General features: G+C 45.4%; 2 protein-coding genes across 4 annotated transcripts; one reads left to right on the top strand and one right to left on the bottom strand.

Annotated features, from left to right (window-relative positions):
* The first annotated feature begins 6139 nt into the window (after nucleotides 1-6139).
* Nucleotides 6140-13615, top strand: si:dkey-202l22.3 (7 transmembrane receptor domain-containing protein). 2 transcript variants are annotated; one of them, XM_029172162.3, is made up of 4 exons: nucleotides 6145-6982; nucleotides 11394-11874; nucleotides 11956-12353; nucleotides 12882-13615. In XM_029172162.3, the coding sequence occupies exons 2-4, from the start codon at nucleotides 11412-11414 to the stop codon at nucleotides 13107-13109; spliced, it is 1089 nt and encodes a 362-aa protein (XP_029027995.1). In that variant the 5' UTR covers nucleotides 6145-6982; nucleotides 11394-11411; the 3' UTR covers nucleotides 13110-13615. The 2 variants fall into 2 exon arrangements, with proteins under 2 accessions (XP_040929485.1, XP_029027995.1); XM_041073551.2 differs by having other exon boundaries at nucleotides 6140-6982; nucleotides 11394-12353.
* Nucleotides 13616-16662: 3047 nt separating this feature from the next.
* On the bottom strand, nucleotides 16663-20421 carry gpr184 (G protein-coupled receptor 184). 2 transcript variants are annotated; one of them, XM_029172163.3, is made up of 2 exons: nucleotides 19668-20421; nucleotides 16663-17855 (listed from the first exon to the last, which is right to left on the bottom strand). In XM_029172163.3, the coding sequence occupies exon 2, from the start codon at nucleotides 17816-17818 to the stop codon at nucleotides 16790-16792; it is 1029 nt and encodes a 342-aa protein (XP_029027996.1). In that variant the 5' UTR covers nucleotides 17819-17855; nucleotides 19668-20421; the 3' UTR covers nucleotides 16663-16789. The 2 variants fall into 2 exon arrangements, with proteins under 2 accessions (XP_029027996.1, XP_029027998.1); XM_029172165.3 differs by lacking the exon at nucleotides 19668-20421 and adding an exon at nucleotides 18429-19661.
* Nucleotides 20422-25050: the final 4629 nt, after the last annotated feature.

The following is a 25050-nucleotide window of genomic DNA, read 5'->3' as shown; positions in this document are numbered from 1 at the left end:
TCTTTATTTCGGTTACTGTATTGCCATATAACACCAAGGACGTTGTCGTATATGTGAAGGCTGGTGGTTGGGTTTCAAGTCAAGTCAGGAAGTGCTGTGTGTGATATATTTAGATTTCTTACTAAATGTGCTAAATGTACAGGAAGACATAAACGTGCTTTAACAGGTCTCAGTTTACACAAACATCACGCAGACCACAACCTCAACCATCTCATGCAAACTCATGCAGTTCTTACACATGGAAATAGAGAAACATAAATCCATCTATCTGATGACTCTTACTGTTGTAGCTCAGCGGAATTTAAATAAAAGTGGTATCTAATTAATGCGCTATGACTATAAGGGTTGTAGGGATAAAGAAGTAAATAAGTTTCAGCTGAGTAAAGATTCATCATCGTATATACTGTACTTTGACAAAGGTCAAGAGTCAAAAAGGTGTTATCATTCAAAACGCACAAATCCAATGTCTGTTTCCTGTTGCCATTAGATTGTGACGGTTCAGATAACAGGCAATAAAGCCTTTCTAACGGCCAATAAACTGGCTCATTGTTAGAAGCCAGCTGAAGCGAGAGGAGAGTTATTAAGGGAGGAAACCGCTCAAAGGTAGGTAATGAGGTGATGGTAAATCAAACACATAATACAGAATACTAATAAAATATTCTATGTTGACTAAAATGTTTGGCCAAAAGCATTCTGCCCACAACATAACTGAGAATTACCACAAGATAGTAAGTCGTTGTGCAGAGAATGTTCATGATGTGTGTGTGTGTGTTTGTGTTTCAACACCTGTGTCCAAAAAAATCCCCTTAAACTGAACCATTTATTTATATTTCTTGCCTGCGGCAATTTCTTCGAGTTATATTTAAAACTGAAATTTCAGCCTAGACTTCAATAGTGCGGCAAAATGCTTTTTAGATGACGCGGAGCAAAGCTGAGAGCAAAAGCTGTAAACAAAAGGTGCAGGTGATTCAACAAGAGTCAATCTCAAATGCCGGCTTTTATAATTAAATCAGAGTACGTACTGTACAGAACAGCGTTCAACAGCTGGAGAGGATGGAATAGCTCTAATTAAGCACCCAAAACACTACAAAGGCTGTGTGGAACTGAAAGCAGGACCACCATGTTTTACGGTCACTATTGGCATTTTGCATGTTTTATTTCAACGATATTTAGTGTGATTAAAAAAAAATACATTATGTCATTAGTTTTTAAATCATCTTGTGTAAGTCATTTCAAAACAGTGATGAAATAAATATCCATATATTTATTAGAATTTAGGACATATATCCATATAGAGTAATAGTAGAGTTCATGCTCCCTCCAGTAGAATGAACCCTGAGAATTTTTGAATACGAGGGAACATCAGTTGGCAGGAAGTCTGTGGCTTCTGACAGGATTCGGGAACTTCCAGAAAAATAAAACAAGAAAAGATAAGTGAGAGACTAAAAGGAAGTGCAAACACTTGAACTCAAGTGTCCCTGAAATTCATTTGAATCTCACAAACATTTTTATTCAGGGCAGGTTTTGTACTTTCCAGATACGATCATCGAAACTAAGCTGCAGTAGGGGCCAAGTGTGTGTGTGTGTTTTTTGTCACTTTGATGTGACAGGCAGATTATCTGTGGTTGAGCCACATATATAGTGGTAGTATTGTAGATACTGGAGAAAGTAGCTGAGTAGGAGACTAACAAGGCACACACACACACACACACACACACACACACACACACACACACACACACACACACACACACACACACACACACACACACACACACACCCTAAAAATAGGTGACATTGACACTGAAGACAGAAAACTGCTTGTGTACAGTATATTTATGGTTTTGCACATCCATAAATGTACTGAACTGTTTATTACTATTACTTCATTTAAAGCATAAATCTAGGATCAGTGCTCTGCTCGGGAATGATACAGAATCTCTGCTACTCCATGTGTCAATGGTTTAAAAAAGGGTTTTGAGTTAGAAACTAAAGTCCTGTTCTCCATCACTTTGACACCTCAAATTGGTTCAAAGCCACATCGATTTCAGGTCACATTTCTTTTAAAGGTGTGTGCAGCTCTGACAGGTTTTCACCCTGACTCCAGCAAATATCCAGCTAACAACTGTCACCACACATTAGCTGCGATACACAGCTTAACCTTTCTCGGTTGGCACGTGGGCGTGAATAGACAGACTAGTTACACAACGGCTTGTATAAACTGTGCCATACAGCGCCAGGTATTCAGTACAACCAGTTGTGTTTCACACTGAAATGAAATAAATAAAGCAGTTGCCTCAGAGGTTAAATACTCTGCTTAGCCAAAAACACATTTTTCTGAAAGGTGTGAGTAGTATATAGAGTCTGTGTAGGAGCTAGGCACAATAACCAGAAACACATTTACGGTATATGAGTCAGCATATTTCAGTATACAATAAATACACAATACAATACTATATTACGAAGACATCAAAAGACAAACAGAAATTACATCTGGAAAAGCATGAGTCAAGACAGTGGGGTTCCCCAAATTAAAGGTTCTTTATTAAATTCCATTTTGAGTGCAGTGTCTGTGTCACTGCTTTCTTTATGATGTCACAAAGAGGCGACTTCCTGTGAAAGTGTCATGATCCCTGGGCCGGCCGTTCCGTCTCTCTCTCACCTCACCATGTTTCTGCCCTCTCTCCCTCAGTAAACTCCCTGCAACCGGGACAATTCCACACACCTGGATCTTCCCCTCTGCCTCCATTCAAATACAGTCCCAGCCCTGCAGTCAGTGCTGGGTCGTAACTGACATCTCCATTACCACCATCATGGACACTGGCTAAGGGACTGGCTTTGCTCATGTTAGTCAAGCATTGCCAGGGTTGTAAGACGTGCAGTGGTGCTTCCCTTTACCTTGCTTTTGTTCAGCCATGCTAACTTCGTTCACGCTCCGCTCTAGCACTTGTTTATGTTTATCGTCACACGCTTGGTTCTTGCTTTTTGTAAATCACACAGTGTTTATTTAAGACGTATAAGGGAGTCGAGTAGCGCTAGCCGCTAAGCATTTGTATGCAAGCTGTTCCTCTTATGCCCAGCTTCTGTTTAGCCTTGTTCGTGCCATGCAAGCCTTTCTTTAGTGGTATTAATTAGTTTAATTAATTAATTTCATCGTTCTCTTTATTGAGTGTTTATTTTTGTGGGAGTGTTTTTGGTTCTTGTGATTTTTCTGGTTTTGTTTAATAAAGTAACTTCAACCTTGACCCCCACTCTTCGTGGCTCTAACTTGGGTCCTAATGGACTTCCATAGACTCGATCCACCATCTTAGATGGTGAATTCTGAGGAAAAGAGGGTTTGAAACTTTCAAACTCGGTGTCTGTCTAGAATCACCTCAAGCCACAAAACTATAGAAAATGGCTAAAAAAGGGATTTACGCATACAATAATCTACTGTACAGAGCATCAAGTAGTCCAAGTAGTCCGGCCGTGTTAAAACTGGACACTTTCCACACATTACAGCTGCAGGACGTGTTTTAAAGGTCAGAACGCGATTCAATAGCTGCAGTTTGACTAGAAGATGACAGCAAACACACGCCGGCAGTAATCCCGCTCAGTGTGACATGTATCGGAGTCGACACACGCCACGGTAGCCCTCAAACCACTGTTTATCCTGCTAATGCTGTTGGCAGGTTACAGCTCATTCTGTCCTCAGCTGGCGCCAGCGCCGACTTGTTGAACAAAACTGAGCAGCAGGCGGCAGCGTTAATTTAGGGTCGATAGCCATCAGCGAAGATAATGATAGGTAAACATTCTCATTTGCCACAGCCGAGCCACACGAGGGCATAACGAGAGGTTATCTGCAAAGATACACAGGCAATTATTTTAAATATGAATATGTGAAATGCCATTAAATGTGTTACTGGACATTTACGGTGTGTTCAAGTTAAAATCCTGCGTTTGTTGGCCAGTTTCTCAGGAGGTGTGACCCCTCACATTGTCGTACATACAGTAGTTTAAAGCTCTAGTAGAGTTAAAATGTGTTTGATGGGGCAAGAAAGAAGAGGCAAACTACAGCTTGTGTCACTGCTGAGCTGATTTAATGATGAGTGCGGCACTGAAGCGTGAAATCACAATAAGCTGCCAGAATGTAGCTTTCCGATAGCTGATTATTTGTAATCACAATTTAACATGTGTTGGGTTTTTTTCTGCCTGTCCCTGCTCTCGTCCTTGATTTATATCATTATCGTCTCATTATTTTCAACAAAACCACTTGGATTTTGAGGTCTAACTGTCTCTTAAGCTCATCTCTTTGGTTTGAGCTTGGAGCTGTTCTCTATTCACTATGCCGTCGGTCTCTCGGCTTCCACTTCACAAACTCTCGACTTGGTGAAGTCAGTCTTCTGTCAGCCTCATCTCCCTCTCAGCTTCCATCTTTAAGTTTGACTTCTGGAGGGCGGGTCATGTATACACAGACACGTGGGAGGTGAAGCTGAGCTGATGTGCTGAGGCGCTGCACTGCTTTGCTCTTCTTACCTCAGTGATAAGCAAAATCAAACATTTAATACAATGTAAGTGCTGGAAAATGGAAACATTCGTCTTCCACAGAAAATACAGCCACACTTATGCAGCATTTACACAACATGCTCATTCCAACGCATACAATCTACACTCACAATACTCTGTTTGTTTTTCCTCTATGTTTGGGCTCCACCAGCACCCAAGGGAAGAGGCTGCCTCATTAACTGCAGAATACACAAGTACAGTATATGTTCACCAGCTCTTCTCACGTTGTCATTATGTCCTCACTTTGGCAGGAAAACACGCTTTTTGGTTATCACTTTGACTCAAGTACACACACACACACACACACACACACACACACACACACACACACACACACACACACACACACACACACACACACACACACACACACACATACACCTTCACTTGACTCAGCCCGTGTCCCACTGCACTGCCTAAAGCAAACACAGCTGGCTGTAAGTTAAATTAGCACAAGGTTGAAACACTTTCATGTAGGAGATTGAACAAAGTGAAAGCTTTGAACGGTGTCTGACTTTCTGCCGCGAGGACATGACTATTACACAGAGCCAGTGGATACCATGGAAACTTAATCTGTTTCTAGACAGGGCGGAATAGTTCAGTGTGTCTACAAGTAGTTCCAAAGTTTGGACCAGCATTAGAATTACCGCGTGAAACACTCGTTACTGCCACAGCAGAGCCTGATATCTGCAGTGATTGCGTTGACGTCTTTGTTATTCACTTATAACCGCACTTCTTCTACGGCGGCGGTGGGTCGTCACTGGCACATGTTTTATTAATTAGAAATCCCCCGATGTCCTTATGGCAAAATAATTATAGGGATTCATAATAAGTTCACAGTTTACACAGACACTGTCAAGCAATTAATACAGCCCTGCAAAAAAGACTCGCAGTAATTTCGCAGACAGTCAATCAGGCAATAGCTGTGACACGCCGATAACAAGGTTCAATAAATGTCTGCTCACAGCTCGCTGCCCGAACGCTGGCTTAGTCACACATCTGCATAAAACGCATGCTAGTGTAATTATTCTTCAGTGTTTACAGGCGGTTATTTCAGATCATAATGCACACGCGCGTCGCAAGCATCAAACATTTAGCGGCTGGAGAAACTAAAAATGGGGGGGGGGGGGGGGTTATCCTTGTCACACAGTCAAACCTCTATTTATGCACTCGTGTTTATTTTTGCAGGTTATCTTTAAAATCCTGCGGCTGAGAGCCTCTTGAATACCTTTGGGTGTTTTTTTTCACAGAGGCGAGACAAACCAATCAAACAGTTAGTTTTCTCTCAGGCTCCTACTAAAAGATCTGTCACACAGGGTTCCTCTGAAATCCAGTAATCCATATCTACTGCCTTGCCCTTTCTGCCACCTTTAACTCCTAAGGTTTTGCCAGGATAGTGGGTTCTGTTGAGAGGCCCGTCATGTATTGAGCCGCCCTCCAATTGATTTGCTTGGAAAACGGCTGGAAAAAAACAGAGGAGCCGATTCCTGAGCTCAAGTGTCAGGACCTCACCGCGCGTTCGACAACAGTGACAGTACAGAGCGGCTTCTACCAGAAAGAAGAGAAAGAAGACGAGGAATTAAGAGCCGAGGGAGGAAAAAGCGGTCCGAGTGTTATTTTGATGCGGCTTTCGCTGATGCTGGAGTCATTTTGTCAGCAGGCGTTCGGAGCGTCTCAAAGGGCAGCGCAGAGGGATGAATTGACTCGGAGTCAGAGAACACGCAGTAGACGAACACACAGCCTCACACGCTGCTGGGAACGGCACCAACCTTTGTCTGTGGAACGTGTGCTGGAGACTGATTTAATCTGGAGCAAATTGAATTAAATATGATGTGGGCTAAAAAACAGGTTTATTCGACTTTCCTGCAGTGATAACTGGACATTCCCCACATCCTCCAAACTGACTGACAGGTAAACATGACCGGCTCCCCTTTCTTCTGCGCTGCTGCTCCTTTTCTCTCCCATTCATCCTTCGGGCGTGGGAGAATCTGCGGGCAATCGCGGCTTTCGCACAGCAAATAAAGGGGAAGGGAACAGGAGCCCTCTCCCCCGAGGGCAAATGACCGGCTGCAGCGCGGGCCAGCGCGGCGCGCAGCGAGGGATCCATTCAGACGCGTGTGCGGCCGCGGAGCGCGCGCGTGCGGGGGGGGGGGGCGCAGCTGATGAGGATTTGAGGGAGCGCGGCGGCGCGGGTCCCTCCGCTCTCTCCCTCCGTCACTCTCACTAAGTGCAGAGTGAGACAACGCCGTCGACCACCGCCGGCTCCTGTGAGATGCAGCAGAAGCGTGTCCCACTTCAGGTGTGATATGTGTGAGTAGGAAGAAAAGTAGTGAAGAGGGAGGCAACGGGGACGCGCAGGAGAAAATACACTCGGCTGCTGAGCTGAGGAGGCGACGGGGGATTCTCCCACTATCTCTGATTTGAAACATTGGCGCAGGTAAGACTTTCTTTGTTCACTGATTCCCTGAGATTTACAGACACACGCACACAAACACAACATTTTTCCACACATTTTTTGTGCTTGGCTGTTTTGCAATATTACACAATTACCCATAATTAAACATCACAATTAAATTTAAGGTCTAATTTGCGTAATTATCTCATTAGAAGTTTTATTTTTAATTCCAGGCTGCTCATTCACAGACGTTAACCGGCTTCATATACCAACACCTGATGGCAAAAAAAAAACTTAAAGAACTTAATTGCAATTACGCACGCTTTGACTGAAGTGAATGCAAATGAGTGTTTGTGTGAGCGTTCGTCAGCCTTGACAGGCAATCAGCGCTCTGGCATGTTTCATATCAGCGTCAGTCGGAGCCGCAAAAAAGCACCGAGGCGCCTGTGAGCAGGCGGCAGCGTCGCACTGATCGCCCCTCACAGCCACTAAAAACACGCGGGGTTCCCACATGTCTGTGCTGCGATGCGCCACAATTTGCTTCGTGCCGCACTTCAGAAACGCACGGCGCACCACAGGTTGTTGTGCGTGCGGCTGCGTCACAACTCCCCGTGCAAAAGCAACGCGACCACCCGGTGCATTTATGCATCGATCGGCGCGCAGACTCACTTTACTCAGTAACTCAATGAAAGGAATGAGTCACAAGAAACCAAATATGATTAATATGGTTGACAGACTGTGTGACAAACGAAACAGCAGTTGCAGACTGACCTCCGACACGGGTGGAACAGTGAATCACGGAGCCGTGAGTGACATGTGACCAAACCCAGCAGCTCATTTCTTTCCTTTCAGATGTTTCCATGCAGCTTATTATAATCTTCTGGGTTAGTCTTTGTGTGTCACTATTTCCTGACTTCAATCCAAAAGCGGGTGTTTTTTTCTATCTGTAATTTTAGGCACGTTCCTGTTGCTGTAGCCGATTCATTACCACAGGCTTTATTTTAGTACCATTCCCCAGGCACTGAACACACCTCTCTGGTTGTGTGTGGCACCTGTGGCACAAACCATCTGTTTGCACGCGGAAGACTGAATGCTGCATGAGCCCATTCTTTGGGAGACTAAGATGATAAACTGCTCCTCGAATTAATTAAGGCCCACAAAGCTGGTCCGGCGAGTAAACAAGCGGGGTGGGCCGTGTCAGGCCGGACACCGGTCCAGTCAGCGCCGGCTGGAACCCACGCAGATGCATCTGAACCTCTTAAACTGCGATGAGGTGTTCCTTAGTGCGACCAATGCTATTAGAGCGGCTTTGACCTCTCTAATTGAAAGGGTCAGCGGGAGATAATAACATTTAGCCAACAGTTGCCCTGCAGACGAGGAACGATGTGAGTGCAGAGGGAAACCTCAGTGTGCTGACGTGAACCCATTGACTGGAGCCTTTTTTCTAACGATGTAATCCACACTGGACAGTGACAGACATGTTGCATTAAAAGTTAAGGAAAGGCCAAACTTTTTTAACTAATGCTAAAAGCATTTTACATCTGGTAATAATGCACATTTCTCATATAAGCCAGACACCACTGAGCTGCTTATTAGAATGGCATATAATAAATCTTGACCTTCTTTGTGTCATGTTTGTCCAACCTTTCCATCTGGCTCCGGCTCTGACTGGAATCCTCAACAGCCTGTGATTGACAGGAAAGCAAGACTTTATTTAAAGCAAATGTTACCACAGTCAGAGAGAGCGCGGGAGTCGATGTAATGAAATATAGCAAGAGACAACGGACACGAGCGGGCGAGAGAAGGCATAATCAGGAGTCGTCCTTCCTCTTTTGCATTTTGAGGGTTCTCAATTCTCATCACGCCTCACAAATTAGCTGCAGGGTCTGGATGCTTTCCACAAAGGCCATGGCAACAGCGTTACTAAGCAAGGGTGGGTTACCTCCGAGCTGTCAAATAAGGTAGGCAGCATGGGACCAGATGGGATCAGAAAATGCATTCCTGCTGCTGATCACACACACGTGCATAACAAATAGGATATTAGCGGCGCGCTGGAGTCTGGCACCGACTGCCTCTGAAGTGGGAAAGTACTGTAACAGTTACTAACAGTTTTTGAGTTGGGCACAGAAAACACGTCCTTCGGCTGATTGCGTTGGATGTCGTACTGGATCACTGGAGTGGATCCATCTGCTAAAGGGTCTTTGCTGATTCTTTCTCTCACACGGTGGTGGAAATGCTCAAGATCGATTCACAGGACCCGCTGTGTGCTGGTGGCTTTCAGAACTTCATTACATGCACTCCAGCTGATCAGGAAGACCCTGAACTGAGGACCGGAATAGGGTCAGAGATTGAAAATGGAAAAATACGATCTGCACTGTGCAAATCTTGAAAATATTTGTTTAAGTCTATGGAAATGAGATAAGTGAAATTTTTTAATAACCAATAAAATGTCGGCCCCATTTAAACTTGAAATATGTTTTACTGAAACTTTGATGAGGTAAATACATTTCTTCAACATTGCTACAATAATACATTGCATTTGTATAGTTTAATGTACCATTTATGTGTCTGAATTAAAGGTCAGGTTAATGAGGAGGTGTCATGATTCATAGCAGCTGAGGCCCAACTCGTTCTGTTTTTATGAATTTCTGTGTCAAGATGACTACTCCGGCTTTCACTTTCACATTTAAGCTTTTCATTTACATGTTACTCTCCACACTCGACAAAACCAGATGGCTCCCTCCTAATGCGGTACCCTACAAACATCTGAATTCATTACCGCCTGTCCTCCTGTGCCGCATATTAACTGGCTCTTGGCCACTGATGGTCCGTTAGCGCGCCACGGCGGCGTAGCCTGAACTGGGAGAAAAATGGCTGGTTGGGCTGAGACCATGTTTGCATGCAAGCGTGCGACACTATGATGCTATGGGGCATTTATGGGGCAGATGCGGGTGGAAACTTTGGTGCTTTCCCTCTTTCACTTAGCGACGTCTGTGCTGTTGGTTTTTTGCTTTTAGAGTAAATTTGAAATAGCACTGTCAATGTTAATGAAAAATGGAAAAAACTGCAAAATCTCTCTGAACAAGACACTAGATAGCTTCCTTTATTACAGCATTACATTCACTATTCTTCAAAAGAGTGGAGTCAGTGTCTAATCAATAAAAATACATCTTTCAATCAATATTTGCTTTCAGCTTCATTTCCAAAGAGACCTTTAAAAATAAATCAGATTGCCCACCTGAATAAATTCTATATGTGGGGAAAAACAGATAACTCATAGATAAAGGTCAGATTCTGTTCTTCAGTGAAAGTGAAGTTGACATTACCACAAAGATTAAAAGACATTAGAAAAGCCTTTGAAGTGCAGACTTAGCGAGAGGCTGGAGTGTTTTCACTGTTAACTGCCAGAGTAAAAAGGCCACACGGTGATGGGGAACAGAGGCATCGAAGCACCTGCATGAGAATGTGGACGGAGCAGCTCTCTGAGCCGGTTTTGGAGCCTGTGTGGATCCCCAGGATCCAGTTTAAGCTGTTCCTCAACTGTTATTGAGTCATATCTGCACAAAATGTGACAGTTTTTACTTATCTTTATTAGCATATACTGGCAGCAGGTCCTACTTTGGATGTCTTGGTTTTTTTAAAGCTTTTATTGCAGAGTAGAACTTCAAGCGGTTAAATGCCGGCAGGATTTAAAACTTCGACCTATTAGGTATCAGTGCAACCTTATCAATTACTCTGCAGCAGGCTCAAAAGAATGAACTCACAGTGAGGCGGCGGAAACCTTTTTCGCTGTAAATCACAAAATGAGAAGTGATGTGTACGGTGGGCTGGAAAAAACAATTCCATCTGAATTACCTTCAAAATCGGTTGTGTCAGCTTGGGTTGTCTGCTCTCTGTTCTAATGTGCGATAAGCTGAAAGCAGCGACTTGAAACAGATAGTTTTACATATTCAAATGAAGCCGTGACAAGATTCACCTGAATAAGATTGAGACTTTATTCTAACTGAATAAGTTAAAGACGTAAATAAACAGCAGCCAGGATTAGTATTGGGAGCTAAGGGCGCCAGTGGAGATAATGTTCCAGCGCGTAGTACATCCAAATCCATCACGGATGAGTCTCTGGATACAACCATAGAACCTTTGGAGTATTTCTCATGAGAGATCATTTATTCTCAATCACAGCTCATTTGTGATTTCACATGACAAACTGCCTGTCGGTGGTGATTTGCCTCTTCACTGAACATTTAAGGAAAATTACTACATACAGATGAGGCCTGCCGCTTTGAAACAAGTTGAAATAAACTTTGCTGAAATGTGAGTCTGTTATGTTCCTGCAGCGATGAGGTGAAGTGGAGGTGTGAGTCACAGTCTAAGCAGGTTTCGGTGCATCTTACTGGCTGATTCACAAACTGCAGTGAGGTATAATATTCTCAATCACGCTCCTTCTTTTTAGATCGGTCTCCTGGATATTATGGATTTCTTTTTGGATAAAGGCTTTGGCGTGACTGGCAACACCAGCCACGAGGCCGGACGAGAGCGACTAGAGGCCATCAAACCCCCGGGGATGAACCACAGCGACCCTCTGGACATGTTCGTGGGCATGGAGCTCCTGCTGCGCTTCAAGCCCCTCTTCATGCCCCTCTACTGCGCCGTGGTGATGGTGGCGGGCGTGGGGAACTCCTTCCTGCTGGCCTGCATCCTGGCCGACAAGAAGCTCCACAACGCCACCAACTTCTTCATCGGCAACTTGGCGGCCGGAGACCTGCTCATGTGCCTGAGCTGCGTTCCCCTGACGGCGTCGTACGCCTTCGACAGCCGCGGCTGGGCCTTCGGGAGGCCGCTGTGCCACCTGGTGCCTCTGCTGCAGTGCGCCACCGTGTTCGCGTCGGTGCTGTCGCTCACCGCCATCGCGGCCGACCGCTACGTTGTTGTGGGTGAGCGACCTCGCTTTCGCCGATCTTATCACGTTTGCCAATGTGTGTGGGAGCGTGAGGGTTGCCCTTGTTCTGTTGCAGCTCACCCGGTGCGGCGGAGGATCTCGGTGTGGGGCTGCGGCGCAGTCACTCTGGGCGTGTGGCTCATATCGCTGGCCCTGGCGGCGCCTCCTTCCTTCTACACGCGCTACTTGGACCTGCGGCCCAGCGGCATCGACCTGGTGGTGTGCGAGGAGTTCTGGCCTAACAGCGGCAACCTGAGGCTGCTCTACTCCTGCTTCATCCTCATAGCCTCCTACATGATCCCGCTGCTGTCGGTCAGCGTGTCCTACTGCGCCATCACCGTGAGCCTGAAGCGCTACTCGGTCCCCGGGGAGCCGTCCGACAGCCAGCAGCGCTGGAGCCAGAGGAGGAAGAAGACCTTCTCTCTGCTGGTGGCCTCGGTGCTGGCCTTTGCCCTGTGCTGGCTGCCGCTGCAGGTAGGAGCGTGTTACCGCATCAACACTTTTCTCCCGGTGTCTGATACCGAATCATAAACTCGAGAGCAGCTCAGTGATGAAAAAAAGGGCACGATTACAAAGAATGCATCATTAACCCGCAGCTCGTTTTCAAGTACCATCCACAATGAGCCATGCAGAAGCCAAACAGATTAGGATTTCATCATTTTTTTAATGGAGGGAAAGGGAACAGTGTTACAAATCTAGGCCCATTTACACAAACGCAGGCGCGGCTCGTATGTAGATGTCAAGATGTGGCAGCGTCATACGTATCTCGCAGCTGATTGACAAATGCATGCAAATTATAGTTGCAGTTGGTTTAACGCGCACGAGCAGGAGTCACATGTGTTGACCAGAACCATCACAACATCTCAGCGCAAGCTAACAATTACGCCACAATAATTAGCAAATGGCACGTTTCACATTCGGTGAACCTGGTGTCTGACACGTTTAATTTGCTGCTAGATCACAGGTTAAATGCAATTACAAGCGCCGCCATGTTCCGTGCAGGTGCTGAACCTGCTGCTGGACTTGGACCCCGACTTTCACTTCGTGGGGAAGCGCTACATAAACATCCTGCAGGTCTGCTGCCATTTGGTGGCCATGAGCTCGGCGTGCTACAACCCCTTCATCTACGCCTCGCTGCACAGCAAGGTGCGCATGCACCTGAAGGGCTACCTCTGCCCCTGCCGCCATCGCCAGAGGGCCATGGTGGAGCGAGCAGCATCCCGGAGCTGATCTCCTACGCCATCGCCAGCCGGAAACACTCCACGTCTCATCTCACATTGACTCTGTGGCTTCTTTACAGCGTCACCAGACAAAACAAGGGAAGGAGACTCAGACCAGACTGTAGTTTTATTTGGTGATGAAGGAAATAAAGCCACCCTCTGGAATGCATGGGTTGTGGATCACTGAGCTGCTGTTGGGTCAGTCGGAGCCTAGACGGACCTTAAAGGCTGAAGGGGCCCGGTTAAACATATAGTACTGTGATTAAACACTCTACCGCTTTAGTGAGGTGCCAAAAATCATCTGAGCTATGGACTCTGAACATCAAGATGAGAATGTGAACTAAAGACATAGAGATTGTTAATAATTGTTCCCTTGGGACTGAATGTCTATGCTTCAAAACCTTCTGCTCTATCAAATGATGTCTGTGTATTTTCCACATTAGAGTATATTTGGTTTATTATGGTGAAGTGCTCTTTGCCTGCTGTGTATAGTGAACATGTAGTGCTAATGCTCTATGATTTGACTCTGTGTATTGTTTGTGTGTGACGGTGCACGGACCGCGTGTGTGGACGCGGGTTGGAAAAGATCAATGTGTGCGAGACCAAACCTGACGCTTATATGACACCTTCGAATCTAGTTTGTGCAATTTAATCAATAGGTGATAAACAAAACCTTAATGCTTCGCCTGCATCTGGAAAGCACGACCGGCACAATGATGGAATTAAAATTCAGTGCATGAAAAATAAAGTCGCCCCTGAGCATCTCTGTGCTGACGCCAACGAGTGTAATTAACAGTTTCTTTGTTTGCCCTTGCCTGGGTGTCAGGTCATGTTTGAACACCGGAGAACTGGCTAATGTGACCGGGACGACACTCACTCACTCAATGGGGTGTGTTTCTGTGCACAGGCGCTCTGAGGCTCCTCTAACGTCGTAAGATGTGATTTCATTTCCTGCACGAGCTGCTATGTGGACCTATAGAAGCTATGGGCACCCATACGGCAGCATATAGTGTATGGTGCAATGGTGCAGTCAACATCTGTAACATCTGTGACGGTAAATAGTGTTGACTGATATATGCAGGTTGACAAACACATGCTGCCATCCAGACATTTCCTTTAGGAAGGTTTGGTTTATTTCATTAGGACGAGGCACAGTTCATGCTACGACAAACAGGAGCGTGACTTCAGGCCCAGTAAAATACACCACCTTCCATTCATCCTCCGTAGTGCTGTTCTCCTTGTTTACTCTATAAACAGCCTCATCCTCTAAACAGCATCGTCACAATCTCACTTCATTTACGTTACCTTATCAATGTGCTGCATGGAACTTCTGTCACTTGCTTAGTCTCTACTAATCTAGTATTACTCTGCCTGAGTCTCATACACCCAGCACTGTTTATTAATTATTGCAGGTTTGTACTTTTTGTGAGGCGATTCATGCCCACACTTCCTGCTCTGTCTCTGTTTACAGTATATAAGGTCTGCTGCATCTGTTTCTTCCTTAAGGCTTTGTTGTTATTCTTCCATATGCAAATTAAGTCATATTCCAAAATATTTAATTCCGTGAAGGGACTGAACTGTGCCTGTCAATACACTATATAGATAAATCTATAAATCAAACACCCTCTTTACCGAGTTGCTAACGAAACATCAAGTCTGAAGACAAATGGCTTTGGGTTATGTGATCCAGATGTGCGTCAGGTGTTGGACAATCTGCCTGTTAAGACCTACACTTTCATTAAAGACTCCCTTCATAACACAGCAGCAGGATACTGTACCGACCGTGCAATATTAATAGGAACGAATCACTGCTGACTGCTCATTATGGAGCTGGACAGAGGAAGTATGTATGTGCGAGGAATTCTTCCTGTTCCTACATAAGTAGTGTAAGACTCAGTAAGAACAGTTTTTCTATATGATACACTCATACACAGATGATGTGTGAACTCTGGCTATGAGTCAGAGCAGCCAATCAATGACACCGTATTGATTTCCCAAGAAGTCTGGCAACAGTCTGAGTTAGCTCATTAAAAGCCGAGTCTACTGAGAATGGATTTATAATAGGGTTGTAATGCCACAGGTTGATGGACGGCTGCGTTCAGGTCATTTCGCTGTGTTTTAACACTTGCATATATGGAAATAAATGTGTGAGGAGCTCATTTACTTTAGGGAAAACCTGTGCTGCTTCCGTGCTAGGATTTATGATCAGGAGGAAGTTGTCGAGTGTAGATTAATCTAGCGGCTTGCTTTCATTTCCTGTTTTGTCCTTCTTCTAACAAACAACTGGTTCTAAACCAGCAATCTCTCGACACTTCGCGGCTTCCTGAATTCTGTTTGTGTGTGACGCTTGACAAGTCATTACTGTACTTAGACCCACTGAGCTTTCCTGGTAACGTCACTCATATGGGAAAAGAAATCATTAAGACGCATGATGTTCCAGTGAGTGTTTCAGCCAGCAGGGAGGGGTCATGAGAATAAACTGCCCATGTTCATCACAATGAGGGAACATGTAACTCAGGGCAACCGTGTGGCTCAGCGACGCCCTTTAAATAGCTCCAGGACAAAGCGGAGGTCCAGCGAACAGATGAATCAGTGATCTCAGACTCAACGGACTCGAACAAATTCAGTGTGTTTTGGATTTCCACAGCTGAGGCTTGTAAACGGAGACAAATCTGCGTAGGACCCCCAATCGCCCCTGGTTTCTACTGGTTACACGTAATAGAAAAGCAGGCAAAAAGCTTGAATTCATTTTAATTTTTTTTAGTTATTCTTCTACATTGACTTGGGTTCATGCAAGGACATGTTATTACCTCAGAATAAACATGGCACAAAGCAATTTAGCTGAAAGACAAAGCATCCACTGCTCCTCCACTCAGTGCAGCTCACCCGAACAAATAAATAAGTCTTTGTCTTTCTTATGTTTTGTATTAGTATTTATTAGGTTTCACAGAAAAAAACAACTTCAAATGTGACCGCGCTCCCTTTATCCCCGGTCCTTTCTTCTCTCACAAACACCTGAACAAACAAAGACGGAGGCCACAGCTGCTGCACACGTTTACCTGTACACTGTAACCACTGTAACTGAGCAACACCTGTTCAAGTCACTTGCTTATTTTTATTTACATTTCACTGGTGTCATGCTAATATATGCTTTGCAGACGCATGCAGTGGAGGCGATACTTTGAGCTATGCCGCGGTCACACAATCACAATCACAGCATCCTTGTATAGATTGGAGGAAAAAAAAAAGACAAGGGCTCTTGAACGCCAGCAATATTAATCCACAAACCAGAAGTGGCTGCAGTGGAGAACTCTTTGGAAAGCAGAACCTGGGACTACCATGCAATTACAGTGATCTGCTAGTCAGTCCTCTCTACTTTGTGCATATTAGGGAGAAAAATAAGAAAAAAGGTTGGAAGTGTCGGACTGTCTTTCCACAGGGAGGTGAGAGGGAGGGTTGATTAGGAAATGTAAATATTCCTATGAGTCAGAACCTCTGGAGATGAACTCATGAGTTACAAAAGTATGCATAATCGTGTATATGTATGCACACACACACACACACACACACACACACACACACACACACACACACACACACACACACACACACACACACACACACACACACACACACACACACACACACACACACAAAGGTGCACTAGTCCGCCCACACACGTCTTACTTTTCATATTAAATTATTATTATTAGGCGCATTTCCTCTATTGTTTGCAGATACAACAGTGCTGTGGGTCATTGTCTTTTGGCCTCTCCTGAAGAATAGCTTCACGTCCTCCTGGACCCCGTTACTGACCATAACGTACAGCACGGGGTCCACCACGCAGTTCAGACTGGACAGCGCCAGCGTGCACGAGAACAACAGGTGCATGCTCTGCTCGAACTGGCAGTAGCCGCCCCGGGGCTCCGTGCTGTCGCTGCGGTAGAAGACCAGCGAGCGCGCCAGCAGCAGCACGTGGTAGGGAGCGAAGCAGACGGAGAAGATCCCGATCACGCCGAAGGACAGCAGGCGCACCTTACGCTTGACCTGGGCCGTCAGGCCGGGGCTCTGGCCCACGGTGGCCAGCACCTTCCAGTAGCTCACCGCCAACACCAGCAGCGGCAGGAAGAAGCCCAGGCCCACGCGGAGCATGTTGAACAGAGCCACGGGCCGCTCCATGGGGTAGGTCTCGTAGCAGCGGTCGCTGTTGTTCACCTCGTCGTGCGCGCCGGTGAGATTATCGTTGAACAACACGATGACGTGCAGCAGCATCACGAGGACGTACACCGCGGCGCACTGCGCCCACGCGTAGCACGACGTGCGGTGGGCCTTGGAGCGGAGCGGCCGCGTGATCACCAGGCACCGGTCCACGGAGATGCAGCACAGCAGGAAGATGCTGATGTACATGTTGGAGTAGTAGAAGAAGCCCACCACGTTGCAGGACCCGCTGCCCAGCTTCCACCGGTGGTTCTGCCAGTAGTAGTTGATCCAGAGCGGCATGGTGAAGATGAAGCACATGTCGGAGACGGACAGGCACAGCAGGAAGATGCCCAGGACGTTTTGCCTGCGGACCTGCTGCCAGATGGGGCCCAGGGTGAGCACGTTGAAGATCAGGCCCAGTACGAAAGTCAGGATGTAGACGTAGGCCAGGAAGTCGCTGGAGCTCTTGTGGATTTCCACGCAGAGTGGAGTGGAGTTTGTGCCGACGGTGCTGTTCATGGTTCCGCGCGTCGCCTGACACCAGTTAGAGAGTCTCCTGCAAGAGCAACAGGAAGAGTTTTACCTCAGCGGCCCCAGACAAGCTGAGTGCGTCTGAAGCTGAGTCCAAAAGAAACAGGCTCCGTCACGTTGACGGATGATGACAGTTTGCATCCCGCCCTCAGCTGCAACGTGTCGGGAACGTCACAAAAGCAATACCTCGCACGATTATTTCATGTTATTGCATATTTGTGATAAATTGCTTCGTGCGACAGGCAGGAGCCCTGCATTTTACAATGAGGGATGCTGAATGCACCTAGTCCACTTATTTGTAGGGTGATTTGTTATTGTGTGGAGGCAAACGGCTCAGTTACTGTCTAATGTATCAGCCGGCAGCAGAGCAGGGATTTAAACGTTTACATGGTAGTAGGTTTGAATTAATCAATTCATTATTTCCCTAATTTGCACTGTACAGACCCGGTCCGTGACAGAGCTGCGGGCCTAAATCCTAGAGATTACTAGAGAGTTCCCTCCTGATCCAAATCTCCCAGCGATGAAATGGCACAGAAAGGCCAAAAAAAAAGAAACACTGCTAAATGTCACCAGAAAATGAGAAATAACATTCACTCACTGTCTGATGTAACTCTGTGAGTCGTTACAGTACGAATCGGGCTGAGCTGCTATGATCGCGTAGAATCACAAGGACCCCGACCGCTTCCTTCATGAAGAAGACGCCCGCTGCTCAGTGAATAAACAAGCCTCAACAACAGCAGCGCGCGCCATCGGCTCCTTGAAATGTTCTTATTGGTTGATGCTATCCCCTCAATATCCTTCACATCTTTCTGTCTATCTGAGATTTCACTGGCAGGAAATTAAACCTTTGTTCAGGACGTCGGAGGCATCTTCGCTGTCGCTTTGCTCCGTCGCTCGGGCTCGTCCTCCGCGTGTTTACGGGCTCAGGAAGCGTCTAATGCCATTAATGTCTGCAGCGAGAGACAGGCCGTCCCATCGAAAACCCAATAATAGAGCAGGCATTTAGAGCGGGGCCGTCTGCAGTGAATGATAATGCGCCTGCGCTGCGTGTGTGCGTGTGTAGAACCTGTGTTACGTGTGTGTGTCGGTGGGGAACTACACTGTGGTGATGGGAACTTTTTCTCAGTAATGCCTTCTGTAGTTGCTGCCGAGTCATTGTTCTGCTTGTGTCACGTAGAGTTTTCCCCCCCTGCGTTGTGTGTAACGCGACTGTGACGAGTTTACAGTACATTCGCTGCTCACTGTCAGCGTGGGCTCCGTCCGGGTTTCCCTCTCGTTTGTGCTTTTCCTGTGAAAGCATTCGGACGCAACCCCGTCCCGAGCTGCAGCGCATCCCGTCTCCTCCGAGCCAATAAAGGGTTTGTCAGCGTTTGAGTGCGGCGCAGACGTGGGGCCTCAAGGGGAGGAATGTGCTGCACTCCTTATCGTTTTGTAATATATCTGATAGTAGCTTTTACTGCTCGCCTCCCTGAGGGTGTGCTCCGCGGGTGTCAGAGTCAAAGCCGAGCGTGTTTTACTCTCCCCCTCCTCCTCCACCGCCGCTCTCGTCAGCCTGTTGCTGTGGCCACGGCTGCATGAACCGCAGCGCGCGTCCAGCCCCGCAGAGAATCGGCGTTTCCGCACAAACTGTGGTGGAACACGGGCTCGTACACGCGCAGCACGTGCCTCTCCCTCGACAACCGTCCGTTTAGAGCAACACAAACAACAAAGAAGCGAGTGGGGCTTTCAAATAAATGACCGCTTTCAAGCCCCCAGACTTCCAACCAGCAGTGTTTCTTGAAGCCTCAGACTCTAGTTTCTTGAGAGCAACCACGGCAGTAATTAGCGGTGACCTCACCTCTTGCAGCAGACGCATTCCGGAGCTGGTGCCGCGGGGTCAGAGGGTGCGGGTCGGAGGAGGCTCGCTTCACTGCCGCCGACAGGCAGCACAGCCACTGCGGTCCCACATGGCTCCCGCCGATGACAATCACTGTAGTATCTCCTTTCCGGGTCCTCTCTGATTCCCCTCTGCTCTGTTTTGAGGCGATTTGCCGATGACAGCCAGGGTTGAACTGTCAGCGAGGAGCGTTGACGAAGTTGAGGGGGGAAGAGTCACATAGCTCACGTACAGCGAGGGAGGTTTCTCTGTGCACACGTGCGAGGAGGAAGTAGGCTTCAGGGGTGGAGGGAGAACATCTCACTGTGGCAGCGCATGCATTTATAGTCTGTGGGCAGACGACCACATTACGTAACTCAGCACCGACTTCTGCATTTAACTTTCTCCGTGAGAATGAGACGCGCTTTGTAGCACATGGGTGTAAATGCCACGGTTCTCCTTCCATTGGAACCCCTTTCAATCACATCATTCTTTCCCAGTCTGAACCCCCGGTGCCGAGTCTGAGAGAGAGTTACACCTACAGAACTATCAGAGGATCAAAAACAGGAAATGCCAAACAAAACGAAAAAATCAACCACATCATCAAAAAGGAGCCTTCTCGCGTCGCTAACCTTGTGCCTCTACGCATGAAGGCAAAGCGAGTGTTACAGTGCGCGTTGTGGTGACTCAGTCGTGATGCATGATGAATGTGGTGACGGGTGTTATTAAATGTTTGCAGGTGCGTATTTTACTTTAGTGAACACTTTGGTTTCAGCCGGTTTGAGGAGAGCGGAAACATTAGTCACTGCAATTTTAAGTATTTGTAAAGTTCCCAGCAGTAAAATATTGTCAGAACCAGTCGTAACTGAAAACTGTGTATATTTCAGCAAACAAACAAGCGTGTGTGGAAGAAGCTGGAAACTCACACAGACACGCTGCTCATAAGATGTGAACATGAAGCCTTACCGCTGAAAGTGATCAGCAGGTGCAGCGAAGCTCGTTTGGTGCCGTGGCTTCCTGGCACCGCACAAGCTGCACTTTCAGCAGTTTGCATGGAGGAAGGTTTGGTGTTTCCCAGCACAGTCTAAAGTCTGAGCCTGATAATGAAATAAACCAATTAATGTTTGACCATGAACACGTCAGTCACCCAATCTGAAAAAAAGAAACTGAAAATAATAAATTTTTATCTATGTTTATTGCATACACGCTCATGTAATTTATACTGTTTCCAGGAGTTAATGGATGACTTTACATGTGATAAATCTCTTGGCACCTGCTTCTCATGTATAAATACTACACCTCTACATTTGTTCACAATTCACAAGAAGATTTGTGCCACCGCAGAACAAGGAAAAGATTTTCTCCTTTAGTGTCATTTTAAAAAAAACAAAAAAACACAAGCGAGACAAACATGAATGATTGAATGATTTTTTTTATGACCCCAACTGTGCAATATGACAAATGTGGAAATAATAACTGTTTAATGTTCAAATGTACTTAGAAGATTTCCCTTAAATAAAAACCAAAGCTTGTGATTAAACATGTCACTAATCGTTATAACCTCTTCGGGATTTTTTTTCCCAGAGTCGGGTCTTGCAGGGACACGTGTGCCTTGTGCGTTTGCATCTGTCTGACAACCGCAATTGCTGAGCAATTTTCTGTAATTTAGCAAATTGTTTTACACAGTTCAGTTGCTCACTTTGGAAATGCATTATGTCTGAGTGCAAGGGCAAGGTCCGCAGCATGCATCGCCTTTTAATGTACTTAATGGCCAAACGGCGGGTCGTTGGTTCTGCAGCCACGACAGCTGAAGAGGAAAAGTGGAATCAAAAACTGCGATCATGTTACACGATTACAGACTAAACGTTCCCAGAACCAATGAAATTCAGTTTTTTTATTACAACAAGTCCAATTAAAATGCTCTTCTGCAATTTGTCCTGTAAATAAAAACTTAACGCAATAATATTACATAGTTCCAATTACAGAATTTATAGGATGAATTTTGGGGCAGGAAAGAACTAAAGTATTGGAGCACAGTAAACATTTAAGTATATTCATATCGGGGGGCTCGTGTTACATCACTCTGTGATGTTAAGGATTCATAAGATCACTGCCTGATAACCTCTGGAGCATATAGCCTATTGAAATTTGGTTAATACCTTCATAAAATCCATTTAACAGAGCACTTCTCAACCACCCCAAGACAAATTGAATTGCTCCTGCTGACTAAATCAATTGAAGCAGTGAGCCTGTGTTTGTCCTCTCGTCCCCGGCAAGAAATGAACACTGGGATGTCTCCGAGGTTTAAATAACACAACACTGGCTACGGGAAGATAATTAGTAACATTAGAGCTGTCTGCTTGGCTTATTTAATAGGACGTAGTTAAAGCAAACATAAGATGAACCTGCTGAGGAGCTACTAAAAGACGCAGTACAAAAACCAACGGACTCATTGGCAGAAATGATGAGATCACAGTATGTGTATGTGTCACAGTATGTGGTGATGAGGATTCAAATTATAGGAGCACTAAAGTAGTCAGATTAATGGATGTTCCTGGTCGCCTGATGCTGCGCCACGCTGCATGGTACAGTTCAGTACTCCGGCCTGTTGGGGGCACCACTGTTTGGGTTTCACCTTTGTGAATCAGAGCGTTTGCATTAGGAGTCTGCATTACTTTGTCACAATATTACCGCATTCAGAGTGGAAAAAAAGTGAGTGAGGAAAAAGTGAGGAGTTTTTATTCCAGTCATGTAATAAATGACTTAGAGTTAACATCAGGGACCTGGAGGCTCTCGTGCTGAGCTGTGAATTAGCAGATTTTGCTCCCAGCAACGATGGAAACTTAAACTTTTTTTTCTCTTATGCAAGTTAGAAGTGAGACCGTTGTCTCGGTATGTGAGTGGGAGTGGTGCAAAGGGGCTGTAATTCAGCCACAGGCTGCCGAGAGATCTACGTCATTTACGGTCGCTAGTTCGTTCAAAAGATAATGCTTTTACAACTCACAGTTCTCTTTTTCATAAGCATTGGATGACTTAAAGAAGTCTTTAGCCAAGCATTGCAAACAGACACAGGTTAAGCAGACAGCGCCTTCATTAGGTTGTGTTGTGTCTGAATTTACATCCTAATTTACCATAATCAAACCTACAAAACACTGCACTGGTAAAAAAAAATGATATAAACTAAGGTTCAAGCACTAATCCACATGCAAGCTCTGAGGAAGAGCTTATTCAACACTGGTAGAAGCATTGCTGCACGGGTCAGAAAAAGATAAATGAAGGTCTTTACCTTCCCAAAGACTCCCTGAACTTTATAGTTATTATCTTGTACTGAGCCTTGAAGTATGGCAAAGGAAATGGGATGCGTATGATGTAGAGTTATGCTGTGGCCATCTTCCAAAAGGATCCTTAGTGATGATGTCAGACTATTCAGACATAAATTATCAGCTCATTCCTGACGCGTGTGGACGCCTAAGGCGACTTGCTGAAAGCAAAATGTAAGTCTGGTAGAGCATGACTAAAGAGGAGACCCAGCTGGATGATATCCAATGCAATGCGAAGGGTCTACAAGAAATTATTGTCTATTTCATTCTGGACTATGTTATTTCATCCGACGCTTTCGAACATTTAAGATATTTCTTACATGTTCTTCTTTCATTTCTGACAGGTAGCTGCTTTTTTGTTGTTTATTACTATAGATACTAAGATACTTATCTCAGTCTTTCTTTGCTTAGTTCCCTGCGCTGAGGTTGGGCCAGTGTCAATGAACATCAAATGCAAACTACGGTACCATATGTAGTTATGGGGTTGAGTCCTAAAAAGGTATATCTAAAATGTAAATGTGTTTGGGGGGTGTAAAAAAGCCATACTGTAGGTCAAAAAGCAACACTTTAAATTTCAATTTAAAACTGAACTGAAATGCGGCATTTCCATGAACTTGTGTCTTTTCATTGTGTATTCTCCCCACTGTGAGCAAAAAGGGGGGAAAAACTAGCTTAAACATTTTGTCATTGACAAATGCTTATATATATTTATTGCATATTTATTGAAACTTTTTCTGTAATATACTCTACTAAGGCATGTCTTTGATGGCGTACTTATTATTATACAATATAATGATTTTCTTTCATCACATTCTATACTATGACACATAATATGAGACTTTTGTCACCACATACTACAGGATGAATAGGGTCCTACAAAACCATTTTCAGAAAATGTGGTTATTTAGAGTTGACTTTTAATTGAAAACCTAAAGCCAGATTCAAAACTATTTGTTACTACAGCTAAAGGCTCAGGGTATTGCTCAGACGAGACCTACAGTGGGTATTTCTGTATATTGCAGCTTTCAGTAGTTATGCTCCTTTTCTGGTCCATTATTGTTATTCACTGTTGATTGCGTAACATTACGTAGAGGCCTGTTGCTTGTGCCGTGGACCATTGTCTCAGAGGTTTGGGACTGTTTGTTGTGTGCTCACTAAATGAAAGGCCTCCTCTGTCACTTAGCAGTGCAAAGACATTAGCCCTGAGAAGGCTACCTGATTGGATAGTGACAAACCCTACCACACTTAAAAGAAACAAGTGTCTCATTTAGCACGATTTGACAATGATAATGCAGTGAGTGGGGAACGAAAGTGCACTTTCACCAGAGTAGCAGACTGAAGTGCGCTCGTCACAGAATGGAACACAATGTACTCTTCGCCTCCATGGCCACAAGGTCTTCTTAAGTGCCACTTACTCTGTGATGTGTATTGTACGTGTGGTAGTCCGCCGCAACACTGTTCACATTATTGTTTTATTTGACATGCATTCCAGTTAGAAATGAGCATTTGCGCATTTGAACCAGCATAGCAAGGGTTTGTGCATATCTGCAGCAAGAGTTTACATATAGTTAAGCGATGCACGTCACAGCAAGGTCATTTTTGATGCAGCGTTTCAAAGTAAATGTCATTGAATCTATTGCTATGTACCATACGCAGTATATCACAGCAGGAGGATCCTGGTCTCCTCCAGGTTCTCCGGATTCCTCCCACAGTCAAAAAACGTACAATTAGGTTGATTGGAGTTCGTAGCTGTGAATGAGTGGGTGGTGCCTATTTTAAAAATATGAAAGGTAAATTGTAGCTTTTGTTAGCTGCTTATTGTAGTCTGTTAAAACCTTCTACAAAGTCCGTGAAGCTTAGCCTTTAAGGTGTATCAGCCGCTAAATGCATGTCTAATGGGCTACATGAATGCAGCGTAAACAGCAATTCAGACAAGCAGTCAATATTATCGACCAGTCAAATGGGATCATGAAGCTCAGCAGTGTCCCCCTCCCATCGGCCATGCTACAGTATGATGCATGACAGAGACTTGCTGTTTCACTGTA

The sequence above is a fragment of the Betta splendens genome, chromosome 13, assembly GCF_900634795.4.
Source record: "Betta splendens chromosome 13, fBetSpl5.4, whole genome shotgun sequence".
Classification (NCBI taxonomy): Eukaryota; Metazoa; Chordata; class Actinopteri; order Anabantiformes; family Osphronemidae; genus Betta; species Betta splendens.
Note: the sequence above shows the minus strand (reverse complement) of the source record. Positions and strands in the feature narration are given on the sequence as shown.

Bases quoted from the DNA above. Each gene is read 5' to 3' on its own strand.
- si:dkey-202l22.3 (XM_041073551.2), top strand. From the start codon at position 11,412: ATGGATTTCTTTTTGGATAAAGGCTTTGGCGTGACTGGCAACACCAGC. The intron at 12,354-12,881 runs GTAGGAGCGTGT...TGTTCCGTGCAG, and splicing joins TGTGCTGGCTGCCGCTGCAG to GTGCTGAACCTGCTGCTGGA.
- gpr184 (XM_029172163.3), bottom strand. From the start codon at position 17,818: ATGAACAGCACCGTCGGCACAAACTCCACTCCACTCTGCGTGGAAATC.